This window comes from Aphelocoma coerulescens, chromosome 9, assembly GCF_041296385.1.
Source record: "Aphelocoma coerulescens isolate FSJ_1873_10779 chromosome 9, UR_Acoe_1.0, whole genome shotgun sequence".
Lineage (NCBI taxonomy): Eukaryota > Metazoa > Chordata > Aves > Passeriformes > Corvidae > Aphelocoma > Aphelocoma coerulescens.
In genome coordinates, this window is record NC_091023.1 from 10,868,070 (window position 1) to 10,887,240 (window position 19,171).

Below are 19,171 nucleotides of genomic sequence, written 5' to 3' on the forward strand. Positions count from 1 at the left end.
AAAAGGAATTCTTTGCTAACATGCAGATTGTCCAGAGGTGTGTAATATGTATTTTTTTTAGGTTTAATTTTACAGATGTTTTTCTATAAAATACATTTTTAAACAAGTCAGTCTGTGAGTGATCAACATATTATGGAGTACAAGATTTTGATGTAGTATCTTTAATAAAACTCTCTCAAAAAAAGCCCAGCCCCAAACCATTGTTTAATATAATTTTAAGAGAATTTATCTGAGATTTTATCTAAACTATTAGTCTTTGAAGTAAGTAGTGGCAGTGGCCTGAACAGCTCTAAAGCAGCAGGTGGGCATGTGACAGCCCAGTGCAGGCTGCCATCCCCTGCAGGTTCTGGTGCTGGTGTCAGGGTCAGAAATGGGGAGCCAGCCTGGAGTGCCCTGGTACCAGGATCAGTTTAAACATCCCCTGCTCAGCCTCATGATCCACCTTATTTGGTAGATATGGGCACAGGGGTGCTGAGGGAGCTCCCTGCAGGCTGGTGCCTTCATGCCCCTGAACGGCTGCAGCAGCCGCAGCCCCTTCCCCGCGGAGCACGGGACCACTCGTGCCAGCGTGCCGGAGACCGGCAGTGCCGCCGCAACGGTGTTCAGAGGGAACCTTCCATAGCACAGCTGGACCTAGCCCCCTGTGCAGAACCCTTTTTGTGCTGTAGCAGGGCACAGCGGGGTGAAGAGATGATGGATGATGCACAGCGGCTGCAGAGGAGAAGGAGCCGGAGTCTGTTTCAGCGCTGTCCTCGCTCACCCCGCAGCACTGAGGCCGCGGCACAGTGCCCGGGCTGCCCCTGCACGGTGGGACCCAGGGCGCTGCTGGGGCTTGCACGCGGGGCTCGGGGGCAGTGCCGCAGTGCCCTGGACTGGATTCCGGGAGCAGCAACATGAGGCGGCCTGAGGATTTAGGTACAAGTGCTGCAGATGTCAGCAGGAATGCTGCTCTCACCCCTTCCTGTGCTGTGGAGTCAGGGTGGGCTCAGTGTCTGGCTGTTGCGCTGCTGCACAGGCTGCTGTACCTGCTTCCTCGGCTTTTCCCATGGGACTGTGGCATATATTTTTTCTGAGCTTTGTTTTCTGTGTTCTGTGATTCCATAGGGGTGTTTGGTGTGCATGTTTTCTTACCGTGAATGTTCAAGTGTGTGCCTTTGTCTTTCAGTAAAGACGATTAAAAGGGCCAGACCTGCTTTGCACGTTTTCTGCATTTTCCTGCGTTTTATATCATGACCTTTGCACTGAGGGTGTACTGTAAGAACTCTGATGGTGCAAATGAGGGCTGAGCGATTGTACAAAGAACTGTATAGGCGACAGTCATAAATAAAGCTTCTTTTAAGTGCGTAAAACCGGACTTTTGTCTTGCACGTGGGAATGGAACTCAAAGATTTTAGAACGCCGCCACCTGAGGACCCGCCCGTGGGGCACGTTCGGCGAGTGCCGCTGCCCCGGGACCCGCTGCCAGCTGCTCGCTCACACCGCGGGGCTGCTCGGCCACACCACGGCGCTGCCGCGGCCTGAGCGCGGACGGGTGCCCAGCCTGAGGGTCCCACCCGAAACACCCCAGCGGCCCAAGCCGGAGTCCCGGCAGTGCAGCTGCCCCACTCCTGTCCTCGCTCGTGTCTCCGGGCCGGGGCTGTCCGGCGGCCGCAGAGCCCGGACCCGGTTCCGCCGCCCCGGCCGGGAGCGTTTCCGCCCGGAAGCCGAGGGGCGGAGCCGGCTCTGCCCGCACCCGCCATGGCCGCGCGGCTGCTCCTGCGGGTGGTGCGGCCGCTCCTGGCCGGCGCCGGGCTCGGCACCACTCTCAGCACCGCTCCCAGCACCGCGCTCAGCACCGCGCCGCCCCCCGAAAAGAAGCGGTGGCTCCGGGCGTACCTGGAGCTGCAGCGGCTGCAGGCACCTCCGCAGAGGCGGTAAGCGGCGAGGACGGTCGGCTCGGGGAAGGGGTGCGACGGCCCCAGAAAGGGGGTAAATCAAAATGTTTTGGCCCCGTCTGGTTACGCTGTGGAGCAGAAGAGGTTGAGCTCCGCAGGTTGGCGTAGCCCCGGTTGAACGGGGCAGGCAGACGGTGATGCGGAACCGACAGAGTCTGACCCCAGGGATTTAAATTCTGGGTTTGGTATTCAAGCTCAATTTCATTTCTCGTTCCCCTTCGAAAGGCGCGGGGCGGGTAACGCGTTCTGTTCCTGAGCTGGTTCCCTTTCCGCGCCCGCAGGTCCGAGAAGCCCAACTGGGATTACCATGCGGAGATCCAGGCCTTCAGCCACCGGCTGCAGGAAAACTTCGCTCTGGACCTTCTCAAGACTGCGTTTGTTAATCCCTGTTACATCGAAAGCGAAGAGACGAGGCGCCGGCAGCTGGGGCTGGACAAGGACGCGGTCGCTCTTCAGCTCCAGGACAACACCGGGCTTGCGGAGCGAGGGCTGCGCTTCGCCCGCGCTTACCTGGCGCAGTGCTTCGAAGGCGCCTACCCAGAGTTACCTGCAAAGGGCATAGAAGCACTTGTTAATTTTCTTACCAGTCAGGAACTTGTCTCTTATGTGGCTCAAAACCTGTCCGTACAGGACCTGGCGCTTTGCAGGGATTTTCCTGCCCCACCAGACGTGCTGCAGAGGACGTTCCTCGCCGTGATAGGAGCCCTGCTGGAAAGCAGTGGGCCCGAGAGAACCGGGATCTTTGTCAGGGTAGGTTCATTAAATGCTGGTTTGTACTTGGATGGTGAGAGATCCAGGGAGGCTGGGAGGAGTTTGACAGTACCTGTAAGAAGACAATTTAACAATGAGATCTGTTGGTTTTTGGTGGTGGCCAGCTGGGGTTTTGGGGGTTGGGGATTTTAGTGGGGGATTTTTTCATTAAGGCTGATCAAGTACATAAAATCATACACTTTTGGTTTATGATGGTGATATTTATATTTGCTGAAAGTTGCTAAGGGAAAGCATTATATTCCATGCACTGTACTATCAGATAATGAAATTATTCCATGTGAGATTTCATATGTCTTCAATTTAAAAAAACCCTGTTGTATATAAACAGGGATGAGTTCATAGTTTTGCATGTAGGAGTGCAAGCCCCTGAAGATATTTCATACAGAAATATTTCTATTAAAATTCAGTGTGACAAAGTAGTTCTAGCAGCTATTGTTGTTTCAGTCATCCTTTTCACTTATTTTAGTTTTGCAATGGAGAAGTGTTTTTTAAAATGTTCTTTCTGATACAAAACCATTGAGAGGTGTCTAAGAGCAAGGAGCAGTTTACAGACAAGAGAGTGATCCAGGCAGGTAAAAGACTCATATGTTTGCACGTTCCCTTGTATTGTCACGACTTCTCTGTTGTCACAGCTCCTCTCTCAGGCTGGAGCTGTCCCTTCCCTGGGTCTGGGGCTGACTTTGCCCTGGGCACACATCTGCCAGTGGCTAAACCACAATCAGAGACTCAAGCACTGGGATGGGGCACTGAGGCAGCTTTATCATTCATTTCAGCAATTCATTGTCTCTTCATACTGTGTTTTTATTAGGAGACACCAAAAACTCAAGCCATTAATTGTAACTTCTAAGTATTCTTGTTTAGGACTTTTTTATTCCCCAGCTGATTGGAAAAGACCTGTTTGAGATCTGGGAAGTTGTAAATCCTATGGGCTTACTGCTAGAAGAACTGACCAAGAGGAATATCTCTGCTCCAGAACCAAGAATTACCAGGCAGCTGGGAGTCAGTACGGTTCTGCCAGTCTACTTTGTTGGGTTGTACTGGTTAGTGCAATATTAATTTAAAGTTAAATGTGTTTAATTGGAGGAGAGGGGAAGAGGGAAGATGGTCTTTTACTTTTCTACTCATGCTTTTCAGTCAAGTTGTTCCAGAAAAGAAACCTGATAGTAACTTCCATATAAAATGAGCCTTTTAAGCATTGGCCACAGCTCGCTGTGGTGATACATAAACAGTCTCTGATTAAGGGCTCCAAAGGCTAAATGGGGTGTACCAAAGAACCTGGGTGTGCTTTGGGTGACCTGACACAGGAACTTTGGGAACAGCCTAACCGGGTGGCTTTGGAGGGATGACAGCTGTATCCAGGGCTTAGGCAAGCATAAAGAGACATCAAGGGAGGTGGGATGACAGAGAGAATCATTTAAGTTCCAGAGAAGCCTTTTCATTTTCAAATCAGCAGCACTGTAAACTGGGCCACAGGAGTGCCTGTGTCCAGGCAAGATTTAGGAAGTGCCAGTTGTCCCTGGTGTGCTTGTGTCAGTGCTTGTCCTGGTCTCTTTCCCGGGAGTGACATCGCTCCTGAGGGGCAGAACAGAACCCACATCACTGCTCCTTTCCTAAAGGAACTGCAGGTAAACACGTGGGAAGGCTGCCTTAACTTGCTCTGCTTTACCCTGCTTTGGTTTCTATACCTCCTAAGATGTTTTTTATAAAAAGGAAAGGAACTTTGATTATTTCTCTTTTGCCATGTGTGGTGTCCCTTCTCTGCTCCTATTTAGTGCCCATAGGTGCTTGTTAAACAGAGCTGAGCATGTAATTCATAACAGAGAGAGCTTCTCTGTCAGTCCTTTTGAAGCAGTTTGAAATGCTTCTTTATCAGAGGGGAGAAAAGACAAAAGCATTTCAGTTCCTGCTTAAGCTAACCAGAGTAATGAGTTGGCATATTTTTATCAGGGCTAACAAACTGAATGCTTTAAAGAGTCAGTGCTGTGTTAGGAACCTAAATGAACAGTGTTGTTCTTCCAGGAAATGGACACATTTCTGATCTGAGTTTCCATTATTGAATATACAATCACCATTGCAGGAAAGACCAACAGAAATGTTTCCATTGTGTGTATATAGAAATCGGTATTCACAGATGCTGGAGAATAAACCAGTCTGTTTTATTCATGGTACACAGCAGTGTTCAGGGTTTCATGATGGAAGTGGTTGTAATTTTGGTTTCTTTCCCCAAGTGATAAGAAGATCTTAGCTGAAGGCCCTGGTGAAACATTGCTGGCTGCAGAGGAGGAGGCTGCGCGTGTGGCACTGCGGAAGCTCTATGGATACACTGAGAACAGGAGACCATGGGATTACTCGAAACCCAGACAAGGATTGGCAGCTGAAAAGGCAATCAGCAGTAACTAGATGCTAAAAGACATTTCTGATTTATCTTAAAAATTGATGGCTTCCATGCTGAATACAGGTGTATTTGGAAAAGCAAAATACTGTTTGTTTTTCTGGTCTTCAGTGCTTGAAACTTCCAAATCAAATATGGTGTTAAATAAAGTCTTTTCCTTTTGCACAATGTTTAATGTTTGCGCATTTTTCTAAATGTAACAGAAGTGCCCTTATTCTGAATTTTTGCCTTTTGGCTGAGAAGTTTTTCTGTACATCACAGGAGATCATTTTTAGTGATGTTTAATAATGTGTGATAAAATCTCACTGTACAGAAAGAGGTTTCATGAGTGCTTCCTTGGAGGTTGTTTGGAGAGGACTGTTAATAAGCTGAGTTGAATTAACATATGCAACATCAGCCTTTGGATTGCATTTGGATTTGTGTGTCCTTAACCTTGTGAAAACATCAAGTGTGATGATGATCCTGACACTGTTGGGGATCCAAACTTCTGAGGTCTCACTGCTTTCCCAGAAATTTTATTTGCCATGCACATTGGTTTCTATTGTTGGAGCACACTCAGAGATTTTTAAAATTTCTAAAAATGCTTCTACTGCAAAATGAGAAATAAGGGAAAATAAGGATCGTGAAGGCCTGAATGTAAAAAATTGGAGAACATGATTTAATGATAGGCTGGAAGATAAGCTTTTTCTTTTTTCCTCCTTTTTCTCTTTTTGGTACTTATCCTGTTCAGTCCATATACTTTCATTTAAGCAGTCACATGACTGAAGTACTGGATTCAGTGAAATCAGTGTTTGTTTTGTTTGCAGCATCTGTAGCTGTTTTAATGTAATTCCAAATGAATGGAAAGACACTTAGGAATAACTCAGGTACCTGCATGATATTCCTGTTAAATGTCATAGAAACTCATCATGTCTACCAGAGGGAAACAGATGTGTGAGAACTGTGGCTCTTTTGGAACAATTTTCTTTAAAAGTGAGTGAGAGTCTATTACAAACTGGATTGAGCCCTGCAAGGAAGAAGCTGGACGTAGGACACTTGTTCAGGAAGTGTCTCCTGCTTCATCCCATCGTGAGCACTGATTGTAAAAGACACCAGGTAAATAAATGTGCCTTCACTAATAGGAGGGAGAAAATCAGGCAGGTGGCCATTCATCCAAGTTTGGTACTGCTGTCCATTGCAACACATCCTTTGCCTTTGGCCCACAAGATTTAGGGAAGGACACTTGGCAGCTAAAGGTCCTGGCTGCAGCTGTGGCTGCTGGGTAGGTCTGTGCTGTGACAGTGAGTGCTGGCTCTGTCAACCCAATGGAAACAGATTTATTGGTGTTCTCAAGCAAAAGGAGTCTCCAGCACTCAGTGCCCTGCATCTTACCCAGTGTAAAACGCTGATGTGGCTGGAGAGCAGTGAGACCTTCCTGCTGCCTGTGGCGTGGGAGGTCACACGAGTGAGAGCTGGAATACAAAAAGGAGGGCAGAAAGACCAGCCCAGCATAAAACATGCATAAAATTCCTTGTGTTAAGTGAAAAATTCCAGCTAGGCAATCTATTACCACTTACATAAGCAAAGCCAATAAAGTCACTAGATTCCAGGGGAATAACAGCAAAACGTGAAAAGATGGTAAAATTACTCATGCTATTTTTAGTTTTCAGATGAGGTTATTGCTCTTTACCTATTTTAAAAGGACAATAGTGAAGGTGGGTTTTTTTACAGCCAAAGTTACCTACTATTTTTATATACATATTTATGTATTTTGAGATAGAGAAGTAAATTTCAGTCAGTTTACCTTTAAAATAATTGAGATCTGTTTACTGTGTCTTTATAGTTTGGAATGTGGGCATAAGTCCTAGGAGAAGTGGATTACTGAATACTGTGCTGGTAAAAGCTGAGTGATACAAGATAAATCAATTTACTGTGTAAATGTATTGAGATCAAATGGAAAGACAGTTTGGGGACATGGAAAGAAAGGACTGGGTTTTTATAGAGGTGTGACTGAAAAAGGAGTTTTTATAAGAAAATGTGTCCTATATTCAAGTTTCTAAAGGTCAGAAAAGCATTTCATATGGTATCTGTGCTTTAATTTCAGACACTCAACATATATCTCAAGATTTACAGCTGTACTAGTGGGATCATTTACATACTTCAGATTACTAACTTTTTTCCTTGTTTTTTGAATCAGTAGCCATAAATCATATCTAAGTGATGTTAAAAGATTTGTAAGATCTACAGAAATCAGTATCTACAACATGTGGTGAAAATGGCAGCTCAGAAACATTGTTCATGAAATTCCATGGCAGTTTTGTCTGAAAAGTGCTTTTTGAGCTTCTTGCATTGGTGCTGAGTACAAGTGCATTTATTTCTCTCAGCAGTTGTTCCTTTCACAGTCACATTTTATTTATCTTTCAGAGAGTCAGTAGATTGAGCAGAGTGTCAATAATGACTGACAGAAAGGAATCATGACAGTTTATTCTTCCAACCCATTGAAGAACTCAATGATTATTGTTACAAAAACTACATTTGTAAACTCACTAAACAGTAGGAAAGGCTAGTAACCTAAACTTGCTTTTTCTCCAAATGTTAGATAAATCCAATGTGTGAATGGTCTTGGATTACTATGTCATCTACATCCTTTGTCTTTTTTTATTTTTTAAGTGCTGTAGAAGTAATTTTATTTTGAGAAAGATAAGAGAAGTTCTATGCCATTGGTCCCAGCTAAGTAATTGGTGAAAAACTTCTTAATATGGTTTCATACACTGTTGTTAAGTTGCTTCTATTCTCAGTTTGTGCCTCTGCTCCTGTGCCTCAGCAGTTCAGTGATGTGACTGAGCACCCAGTTCTATCTCCTTGCTTCCAACTGCAGCTTCTGGTTTCAGTAACCAAATATTTTGTTACAATTTTCTCTTAACAAAAAAAAAGTTCAGGAATAATTCTTAATTCTTACTGTGACTTAAAGGCAGGAGATGAAAACACAATCATTTCATAGTTACCTCTGTGGTAATTCAGAGTTTGAAATTGCTGGTGAAAAGTCAAAGCTTTTACTGGTTTATGACATTTATTTTTTATTTCTTATAATAATGTCTTGTGTTTTATGATAAATCAAAAACTTAAATGAGATGCTCTGGTGTTACGCTGCTATACAAAGCCATGAAGAATTCAAAACATCAAAAGATGTGTTGTCATGTTTTGCAGGGCAGAGAGAGGGGATGATGCAGTACAGACGTTAGAAGAGCCCTACTTTTTCCTTGTCCTTAAGTTCACTGAGTGCTGTAGTAACTTGAAAGAGGCTCTGAACTATTTGGGTTCTCTTACATCAGAGCTTTGAAGTTTAATATTGAAAGATGCATTTAGTGTCGAGAAGCAAACACTTCTCAACAAGGACAGATCCGTTTTATCTTTCCAAATTGATTCCCCAGATGTAATAGCACTAGTTTTGCATGTTTCCCGTTTCAGCTTGCCTAAGAAATTAAAGATCCAGTACCCACCAGTTGGTCAGTAAATAGCCCCTGTGGTAGTATGAGGCTGCAGAGTGGGAACAGCTGCTCTGTGTGACAGAGTCAGAGCATTATTGAAGGCCCTTGGTGATTCCTAAATCACAGGCACACTGCAACGCTGCTCTTTGTGGTGCACATAAAAACTGGGCTGCTCTTCTTTGGAAAAGGGTAACTCTAGGGAGAAGATAAAAATCATCATCCTTTTCTATTTTTGTGTAATAAGTGTGATGTTTCTGCCAGTCTGTCGCAGCTGTGCTGGGGACTGTGCTCTTGAACTTACAGGTTTATATTAAAACATGTTAATTTTGGACACATTAAATCTTTTGCTCCTGTTGCTCCAGCCGGGGACAATTACAGCACCTCACTTTTCTGATATGGAAATTAAAATTTATGCTTTACCTCTGGAAGTTTTCATTGCCAGTCATGCTCACTTGTGCTTTATCAGAAGAAATTTTTATTTTATTGATGTAGAGGAATTTTGCATTTAATTCCAATGAGATTAAAATTTCATTGAGTTTTGAACATGCTTGAGAGCTCCCCTTTAAGGGGCATCTCAATAGCTCTGCAGTCCTGTGTTTTCCCTTAATTAGTCTGGGATGCTTACATGAATCAGAGCAACATTTGTTTCTCTAACTTGAGTAACATTTTTAGATTAAGTGCTGCGTGACCTTTTTAGTTTAGTCCTGAAAGCACTCTTTTGGTTTAAAGCACCAAATTTTGTTACTTTATATAGGAAACCATAATTAATGCATCAGAAGGTAGGCAGGTCTATTAAAACTGTAATTTTCCATAGTAATTTAAATAACCTGGCCAATGTTTACATAGCATTTCTGAATACTAAAAATATGCAACTTGCAGAAAAAGGTTCTAAAAAATGTTTTGATATCTGCCTTCAAAGAAACTTGACACTGTTTAATGCACGTTGTTTCAGTAGACAATGGTGAGCTGTAGTCCTTTGCTCCTGGCAAGAGATTCCATAGTTTCATGATTCCCACATGTTTAGCCAAGTATTGAATCAAATCGTCAGTTTGTCAATGCCAGTGTATTTGTGGCTTTTTGTAGGCTGTACCGTGCACTTGGGTGGGGAGGAAAAGTGTCCCTGGCAATTTTTCAGCCTTAGAGAAGGGAGAAAATAAATACTTTTGACTGGTACAGGAGATCACTTTCTGAAGTTATTAAGTTTGGAAGTTTTAAAATGCTTGACTCTCGCTTCTTTGACTATTTCTAGAGAATGATGCCGCATAGCAGGTAGTAAAGGAGGATAGACCCACTGCCACGTTGAGACAGTGGTTTTGTGGGGACACATCCAGATTTGGGATGAATATCTCTGAAGTAATGCAGGGGATATTGCCAGGTCAAACAATTAAGCCAAGTGGAATAAAAAATCAGTGTGCTTTCCTCGAGGCTGAAGGAAACATATGGGTGGAGCACCACTGCCCTACATTAGACCTAAAGCTATGAGAGAAAATTCAGAGTAATTGGAGTTCAAAGACAGCATTCTGAAACCTGTTCTTGTGGAGTATCTCCTTCACAGAGACAGTTCTGCAAAATTAAGAAAATACTGTTGAAACTAAGGAAGTGTCACAGGGTTAGTCATGTAAGAGGAGGATTAACCAGGGGAAGCATTCCCACCACCAGAGGGCAAGGATTTGTCTAAAAGTTCTGGCTTGGTTATAAAAAGAATCCAGTTACTTTAGTAGTTATTTCAGTAGAACTAGGAGGCACAGCTTTATCCTCTAAGTTACTGGCAAAAGTATCCGTGCTTAGGATGACAACATAACAAAACAATTTGTGAAAATAATTCCAGCATCAGAGAATGTTTAAGAAGGAAAGGAATCCAGAAAAAAAATAGCTTCATTAGTTGAGCTTGTTGAATGTTAATGGAAATTATTCTCTTTAATTTCAAGTGATGGGGACTGGAAATGTTTATAAATTTTTTTTTTATAGTCCATCAGTAAAAATACTGTTGCCTAATCTAAAAGTGTGTCTGAAGGTTTCCTATTCCATTACACTGACCTTCTGATTGACTAATGATGGTGGCAGTGAGCTTGGGAGAGCTACTTTGATTAGGCTTTCATTACTAGGGAGCTGATGGGTTTACATTTGAATGATTCCCCTGTCATTTTCTGTTTATAATATCAGAGTACAGTTCAGTTTTTTTTCATGTTTCTTTTGCAGTAGAAATATATGTTAAATATTTCATTTCTGTCTCAAATATCATGTGATGCTATTTCAGCATATTTTCATGGCAGTTTTCAACAACCTGTGGCCACCAGGCAATGAGAAAACAATTGGAGAAGAAAAAAAAAAGGATGACATTCATATTGACACTTAGTAGATCCCTCCATGGCAATTCATTATTGCTTCTACTGCTCCTCTGAATACTTTAGAATGAACTTAGATGCCCACACCCCCCCAGTTTCACTTCAAGACCACCAGAATTGCACATTTTTTTCCCAGCTGCCCTGACAGTGTCCTGTGACTTCCGGCACAATGTCCAAGTGAGGTTTGTGAGGATTTCCTTGATTCAGGCTGTGTGCTACATGACCAGCAGGCAGACTGCTGAAGTTCATGGAAATCTAGACCAGTAACAAACTGTTGATTATTCCCAGGTTTCAGAATTAGGCCATTTATTTCATGGTTTATTTCTTTGAAAGTTTCTTATTGAATTTATTAGTTCCTAATTGTTTATTTCAACTGCCCACTGCAAGCTCGGCTGTAAGATCAAGTGTTCAGGATCATGGATCAGGTTGAATTTGGTTGATCTCATATATAAAACCAGGCTATTTTAAAATAAGTGTGAACATTTTTTTGTTGTTGTTGATTGGAGTACTATACTCATCATTTCCTAGTAACCAAAAACATCAGGGACTAGATGATAACAACAAAAATAATAAAATTTGATAAAATTTGGAATAAGCTTCAAAATTTTCCTTTAGAGAAAAACTCCCCTTGTTGCAGAAAGGATTTGTTGCTAGTGACAGTATACACCGCTGAGTTATCCAACTCTTACTAGATAGTTTTTGAAACCTGCAAGGAATAATTTTATGCTTCAAGATAATTTCCAGTTTTGAAGCCTAACAATACATCATTTAACATGAAGATGTCATTCCAAAGAGCTGTGACAAATGCTTATTTGGATTTCATTATACAAAGGGATGACACTGGCTGTCGAGAGGACCGAGGGCAATTGTGGGCGTTGCCTGGCAATGCTGAGAGACTGCAGCAAAGAAACGAAACACGTGGTGCTTCAGAGCAAAGCTGAGACTGCAGAGAGTACTCTGAACATTCACTGACTGCTTATAATGAGAAAATACAGAAAGAACTAAGCCTTTTGGCAGGTGGGTTTGAACTGTGATCTCTGTCCAGGAGTGTAAAATGAGTTTACCCTGGCAAATGCTTAGGTCAGTATCAGTGGAAACTTTTCAGTAATTACTAGGAAACCTTTCTGTGTTAATTGTTCCTTTACTTAAATTGGTTTGGTTTTGAATGATTACACTCCTAATCAGCAAAGTTGTAGTGTGCAGCCATGCACAAAGCTCCTCCATCTCCTCTATCTCCTGCCTGCACGTGTCCCCATGGCAGCTGGGCAGATATCTGTGGGCACAGAGGGATGTGCAGGGAGGGGACAAGAACCTGACGGTTTCAGAGCAGTATTTGTAAGCTGGCTATGAACACATCAAACCAGAACAATTGGAAAGTTGGACCTTAATTAATAAATCTCTGGGGGGTCTGAAACAACCACATACAAAGAGGAGCAGGATGTGAAACCTCTGTGTATTCATAAAGTGGATCTTGATAATTTAGGAAAGCTGGGGTAAACTGAGAAGAGAGATCTAAAAACATGATACTAACAGGGTTACAAACTCTAACAATTACAAGAGACTTGATTAAAAATCCTAATTTGTAAGAAATAATATGCTTCCCTAACAGCTTCTGTAGTACTTCTGTATCCATATTTGTTATTGTTATTATGATTTATTAACTGTCAGGTTCCTTCTCCCTATCAATTTTCCTTATCCATGGTAGCCTAGAGGACCTTGTTAGTGGTTTTTTTTTCCATTTGTATAAAATCTCTTGCACATCAGGAGTGTATTTCTCAAATTCCTGTGTTTATGTCAGTAAGACACTGCTATTTCTGCTGCTGTTATCCCAAATTTTTCATTCACTGTGCTGTTTCAGAGTATTTATTAATTCTCTCGCTTGTCCACAAACCAAAACAAGGTTTTGTTCTGTTCAGGCTGCAATAGTGTTCTGAACACTTACTCTTTTCCCATTTCCAAAACACAGTACACGGAATATTACTATGCACAACATGCTTTATTTATTCATTTGTTTGTGGTGGTTGTTTTGTTGTTGGATTTTTGTTGTGTTGTTTTTGGATCTTTTTTAATTTTTTTTAAACCATGTAACTAGTAAATATTAAATACTCTGGTCATATAATGAAAAATGCTTCTTTTTCATGTCAAGTCATTTTGGTTAAGTCACATGAAGATACACATTTCTCTTTTTTATCTCCTATTTAAAAAAGAATTTTTCTAATTGACAAATGCTTTCAAAATCAACCTTCTCAGTGAAATTCTCACACATTGTATCCAAGAGACATGTCTGTCATTGCCACTTCACCAGAGAATGCATTCTTGAAAGAAATCTTCATTTTGTACCAGCTGTTTGTAACTACAAGTATGGCTTGCAGTGTTAAAAACAGTTCAAGGCAAGACACTGCAGGTGCTCTTGCTGTACAGGAGAAGGTACAAGAGACCTGAATGTCAGGGAATTCATTTTTCTTCTTAAACTAGTTATTCTAAACAATTTGAAGGTTTCTTTTTGTACTTCAGAAGAAAATGACGTGGAGAGAATGTGCTAAACCAGTTCTAGGTTTAGCATTATTTTTCCCATGTATGGATTGAGATTAGGCTTCTCCTGCAGAAAACCTCCCCCAAGAGGGTATTTGTAGCTACCAGGGATTATCCATATCCACTCAATGCAACTGCAGGAGCCTGTGCTGCATTCTCTGGGGGATCTTTCTGTCTGTTGTGCATCTTGTTAGTGCTTTTACTTTTATCTGTTAATGCTCCCAATCCTAAAGCCCTTCTCACTGAAGTTTGAACAAGACAAATTCTCAAAGATTAATGGAAAAAATCTTGGTGACAACATCTCAGATTTTAAAATTACAGTAGTGAGAAACATTACACTAAAGGTCATAGAATCCGGTTTCTTTTGGTAGTTGTCCACTGAAATATTTTCTTTCAGAAACAGGGTGACTGAAAAACTTAATTTTCCTATATTCACATGACATAGATTATCTTCTGTATTCTTCCATTTGAATGTCTAACATCTAAAAGCTCTATTTCCTAAATTTCCCTCTTTTGTTATGTCCATCTCCATTGCTTTCCTCAAAGATACTGTTCTTCTTCATCCCATTTTGAGTCCAAATGAATGTTTCCTTGATGTTTAGCTATTTTGACACTTGTTATATTCATTGATTTTTGCAGTGCAGTGTACAAAACCTTGTTCATCAGGCAAGATTCAAACATTACTACATTGGAGTCACTGATTTACAATGTCAGTGTTTCAGATCATGCAGTGCATTACAGGTATTTCATAACTTGTCTTGGCAACTGTGACTCATTACACCTTTTTTCTTTCTTTTTGTCCTTTTTCATTCTTTATGTAATCAGGTTGCCTTAGAGAATTAGAAAGTTATGGACCTGTTTTCTAGATTCCAGTTATAGACACTCCTTCAGGATTACCACAAGCACTGAAAGATGTCTGCTCAAAACAGTTAGTTCTACTCTAGTGTTCTCCAAATCAGCCCTCAAGTGATGTTTATTAAAATAAATAAAATTCTAGGGAAGTATGAAGGAGAATATGTGAGTTTTATAAAGTGTGGGCAAATAAAAGAACACTGGCTGAATATGCTATTTCTCCTATCTACTTTAATATTCTTTCCATCACTGAAGATACTTGTGAAATTACCTGTAATTCTTTTTGCCCAATCTAAGGCACTTCTAAGACAGCACTAACCAATAGCAGTTTCCACAAATTAGACTGACTAATCAATAATTTAGATTCATTAGTGTAAAGGAACAAAGGCTTCTCTTCACTCCCATGGGAGCTTTAGAGAAAACAGGCAGGAAATGCTCATATCAAGTGGAAAAGGTACTGAAGAATTGAACTTCAAAATACACTGGGCTTTAAATAAAAATCTCATTTATACATCAAGAAATATCTTAAGTTTTTAAACTTTAATGTGAAAATGAAGTTGTTCCTGCTCAGAGAGCATTTCCTGGTTCAGTACTTTATGTAGCCAAATACTACAGAAGCTTTGGGGTTTAGATGTCTGTTTAGATTCTGTATCTCCCTCTTCTAATTTAGAACCAAAAGTTAAGAGTTGAACTATCTTTTCACCATTGAGTTATGTCTTTCACGTTTGTCTCCTAAAGTTGGGGTTCTTTGCATCCTTCTCAGTTTGTTCATATCAGTTCCACAACTTCTTTCTTCTACCCATGGACTCTAGGCTGCCTTGTGTATTGCTAACATTCCTGTGGGATGTTCCAGCAAAAGTAAAATATTATATGACTTACCACTATATTTCTATTGCTGTTATAGGACCAAATATGAATATATTCACTCCATGGTTTAAAGGGTTCCACTCTCCTCTAGCATGTTCCTCTGAAAGGATGCATGAAACAACCATTTGACCAAAACTTCTGTGACAGTTTACAAAGCATCATTCAGCTACAAGGTCTTACAGATTAATGATAAACCAATACAAAAAAAATCAGTAATAGAAACATTGGCACAAACTCTAAAAATAAATATACTGCAAAGATGAACTTAAAAATTAAATGCATTCACCTTGCATACAAGATATTCCTATTCCAAGATATTCCTATTCCAAGATATTTTGCCTTCACTGCAACTGTATATAAGCATGTTCTTTCCACTACCTAGTCTGTGATTACAAACTGGACTATGATCTTGGGCACTTAAGGCATGATGGAAATTCAAGAACTGTGTCAAATAAAGGGGCAAGGTTGAAATACTGAAAAGCTTTCAACATCACTGGCCAATCTAGAAAGCAGGAAGACAATCATATGGTGACTGAAAACAATTTCCTACCCCATATTACTCCAAACGAATTAGGTGTGTGTCACACAAAATAAACAGGACATTAAAAAAATACAGACCGCTAACTTGTTCATTACAAAAATCTCAAGATGATGTGACTGTGCCTTTCTCTTTATTGTGAGGCCAGTTTCTTATTCACAGCTATTAAGGGTAAGAGCAGGGCTTTCCATCATTTACTTTTTTTTACTGTGTTAATGTCATAGCAGTGGGTGGGAAATGTCCAAGGGAAATGGCATTGCAAGTAAAGATAATGTTGTAATTCAATCATATTTGTCTGACAATTTTCTTGCATTAAATTGTCCAGATTTAAATAACTGTCAGCAGGAAGTATGATTTATATAATCATTTATATGACTTTCTCCTGTTCTGATCTCTTACCAAAATGTATCTATTCATTAATAAAAAGCTACTGCTTGAATAAGGCCAGGCACAGACATACTAATTTATGCTCAGAGGATTGAATAGCGCATATCAGTGAACGTTCTGGCTGAGTTCTTTCCTAGTATTTTCAGAAAACCCTTCCTATACAAACATTGAGGTAGCAGTTTACCACCGAGCCTATATACCTAATCCCAGGATTAATTCTGTATGCCCATCAGTGGTGAAGCAAGATGGATTTAATAGCCCATTAGCCTTTCAGCATGATAATTTTCACGTCACTTATCCTGCTGGGTTAATTGCTTTAAAGTGGATATTATTGACCTCAATCTTAGTAGCAAACAGAGAATGTCTTATTCATCTCCCAAATGTACATTCTTAGGCTCTTGTTTCTTTTGGTCCTGACCATAAATGCCTTAGATTATGTGTTTGTATATTATAATTTATACCCTATTGGCCCATATTTAAGAATGTACCGAAGCAACATCTCTCAGATACTATTAACCATGACTGGAATATTAAATTCTGTTTCTTATGTAAAGAGAAATGTTGCAAGCATAAAAATATAATTGTTTTACCTCTTGTTAAGAAATTAATTTTAATGTTAAAAGCTGTAGCAGGTGCAGCAGGGATTAAGCACTTTTGGAATAAACAGCTGGCCAGTATATTTCCAACTGCAGAAGTCTGGTCATTAGAAGGAGAGAATGAAGAACAAATTTGGACAGAGAAGCTGCAGGAAAGGAAATCTGGGTTCTAGGGTAGAGAAACAGAAAATTATATAATGAAAAAGAAAATCAAGGAGTAAAATTGAAGAGTAGAGTTTTTGTTCATGTGTATTATTTGTGGATTTTTCCTTTAGTGATTTAGAGAAAACACAGGCCAGCTGCTTTGAGGGAATTAATGCTAGCTATGAGCAGCAAAAAAATAAAAAAAGCAGGAGCGGAAGAGGAGCACAAGTTATGTTATTGTTTGCGGGGAGGTGAAACAGGGCTGGAAGTTACTGTAGCCGGTTTTTAGATCTGTATATGTCAACAGTGTTACACATACAGGTATACATAGGTCCTTGGATTCCTTAAGCACTGATTCCTATGGGAAACAGGAGGGTAAGATTTAGGTACTTGATTGTAGGAACCCAAGGTTTGGAGCAGGTGTGCCCACAGACTCTGGAAGAACCCAAATCCCACAGATCTCATTTGCAACATGGTGTTTCCCCACACACTCCTGAAGTCTCATTCTGTAGTTTCCTGGGGTAAATTTGCTTTATGATATACAGAATGGGGAGGTTTGGTGTTTACAAAACCACACTTGGTGTTTCTAAACCACATCAATGTTAACATAGGTAATTTATCCACTAGTGTAAGCCTATCTTGGTTATAAGATAGCCTATAGGCTTATCAAATGCCAGAATAATGGCAGAACTGTTTCTTCACAAAAAGAAATTGGAGCCTTAAGGTTCCTACTGAACTTTCTGATTGAACTTTCTTAAACAGCGCTAGGATTTTCCCTGGGAGCTCAGTTCTACATTTTACTGACAATGACAATGTCAATGACAGTGATGTCGTTTTTATTAGCAGCTGTTCCTGTGTGACATTCACGTGAGTACAGTCGTGACACGAGCAGTCGAAGCTGCATGTTCCTGCTTCAGTTACAAACCACCTTTGACTCTGGTTGAAACAGAACCTGACTGCATGTAGCAACTCTCTGCTGCAGCAGGTGTGTGGCCAATCACTGCTCTGCAAAGGATTTTCCAGGAAAAAAACAAACTTGTTTTTTAACCTTCAGGTTTTTTTTCTAAATTTAGGTCATCTGCTTTAGGTCATTTAGGTCATTGACAAAAGTACAATGTTAGCATGTTCCGTAAAAGGCAAAATAAATGAAACCTTCTGAATAACAAGAATATCAGCATTTCATAGAGAAGTGAAAAATTAGAGGAAGCAGTGAGAATTTGGTCCTTATAAGACAGGAAGTATTTCCTGTTTACTCTTAAGAATGTTATTTAAGCCTTGGTGATTATTTAGTGATGTTTATGTTTCACTATTAACAGCTCCTGCCACCCATACTAGGAAAAAAATGGGAGTATTGCCTTCTGTGTTTAAAACTCAGAACTGGTTGATCAGCTCATGTGAATTAGCACATCCAGGGAAATCAGAAGAGGAAGGACAGATTACTGATGCTGAACACCTAGTCCTAGATTTTTAAACTAAAACTATGAGGAAAATACAGTGGATCAGATCTTGCTCCTATGTGTACTGATGTCAGGGGCACCAAACTTGACCCTAAATACATTGCATTGGGAATCATTAAACCTTAAAAGATTTTAATCATACATAGTATTGCTGGGGCATTTTGTAAATGAAATCACTGAAATATAAAGCACATTGACCTTTTTTTTTTTTTTTTTTACATTGATTTTGCACACTGTTGAGAAGTATTCCTTTAGGCACTTTTGTGTGGAAGAAACACGTATTTTGTGGATCAGGGGCTGATTGGGGTTTCCTCTCGGGTACCAGATGGACGTGACTCCTAGCTCTGCTCTCACCCCTGGTGGGGGAGCGGCCAGCCTGGCACCAAATTCCCAAAGGGAAACAGTGCATTTCTCGCCTCCGTCCCGAGAAAGCCATCCGTGAGGGTGTTCTCACAAATCCCGCTGCTTGCTGCAATCGGCACTGACGATCCTCACGGAACCTGGGCCACCTCGCTGCCACCAGCGTGCCCTGGGTCATGCCCGCCACCAGGACCCCCGGGCACCCTCTCTGGGAGCAGGAGGAAAGGCCCCGAAAGGACCGGGAGCGCCTCCGCTCTCGCCACGCTCCGTGACTGAATTTCCACACTTTAGGGACGCAGAATGACACCGGCAGCGCTGGGGCGGGGGCGAGGCGGGTGGTCGCTCTTTCACAGAGCACCTCCCGCTCTCCCCAACCGGCCTGAGCCCACCGCTCGCGGGGGGCTGAGGGGCGGCAGGGACCGCCTGGCCCTCAGCCCGCGGTGTGAGGGAAACAGCCCGCCCCGAGCACCCCGCGGAGTGGGCGGGCGATCCCCTCCTCTCCGAGAAAAGGCTAACTGCACTTTTTATT

The 19,171-nt window shown here is 41.4% G+C and overlaps 1 protein-coding gene across 2 annotated transcripts; it reads left to right on the forward strand.

Moving 5' to 3' along the window:
- The first annotated feature begins 1,710 nt into the window (after positions 1 to 1,710).
- On the forward strand, positions 1,711 to 5,267 carry MRPL44 (mitochondrial ribosomal protein L44). Of its 2 annotated transcripts, none has more exons than XM_069024671.1 (4): positions 1,711 to 1,913; positions 2,216 to 2,684; positions 3,585 to 3,745; positions 4,934 to 5,267. In XM_069024671.1, exons 1-4 carry the CDS (start codon positions 1,738 to 1,740, stop codon positions 5,103 to 5,105), a joined length of 978 nt encoding a protein of 325 aa, XP_068880772.1. In that variant the 5' UTR covers positions 1,711 to 1,737; the 3' UTR covers positions 5,106 to 5,267. The 2 variants fall into 2 exon arrangements, with proteins under 2 accessions (XP_068880772.1, XP_068880771.1); XM_069024670.1 differs by having other exon boundaries at positions 1,713 to 1,913; positions 3,567 to 3,745.
- The last annotated feature ends 13,904 nt before the right edge of the window (positions 5,268 to 19,171 follow it).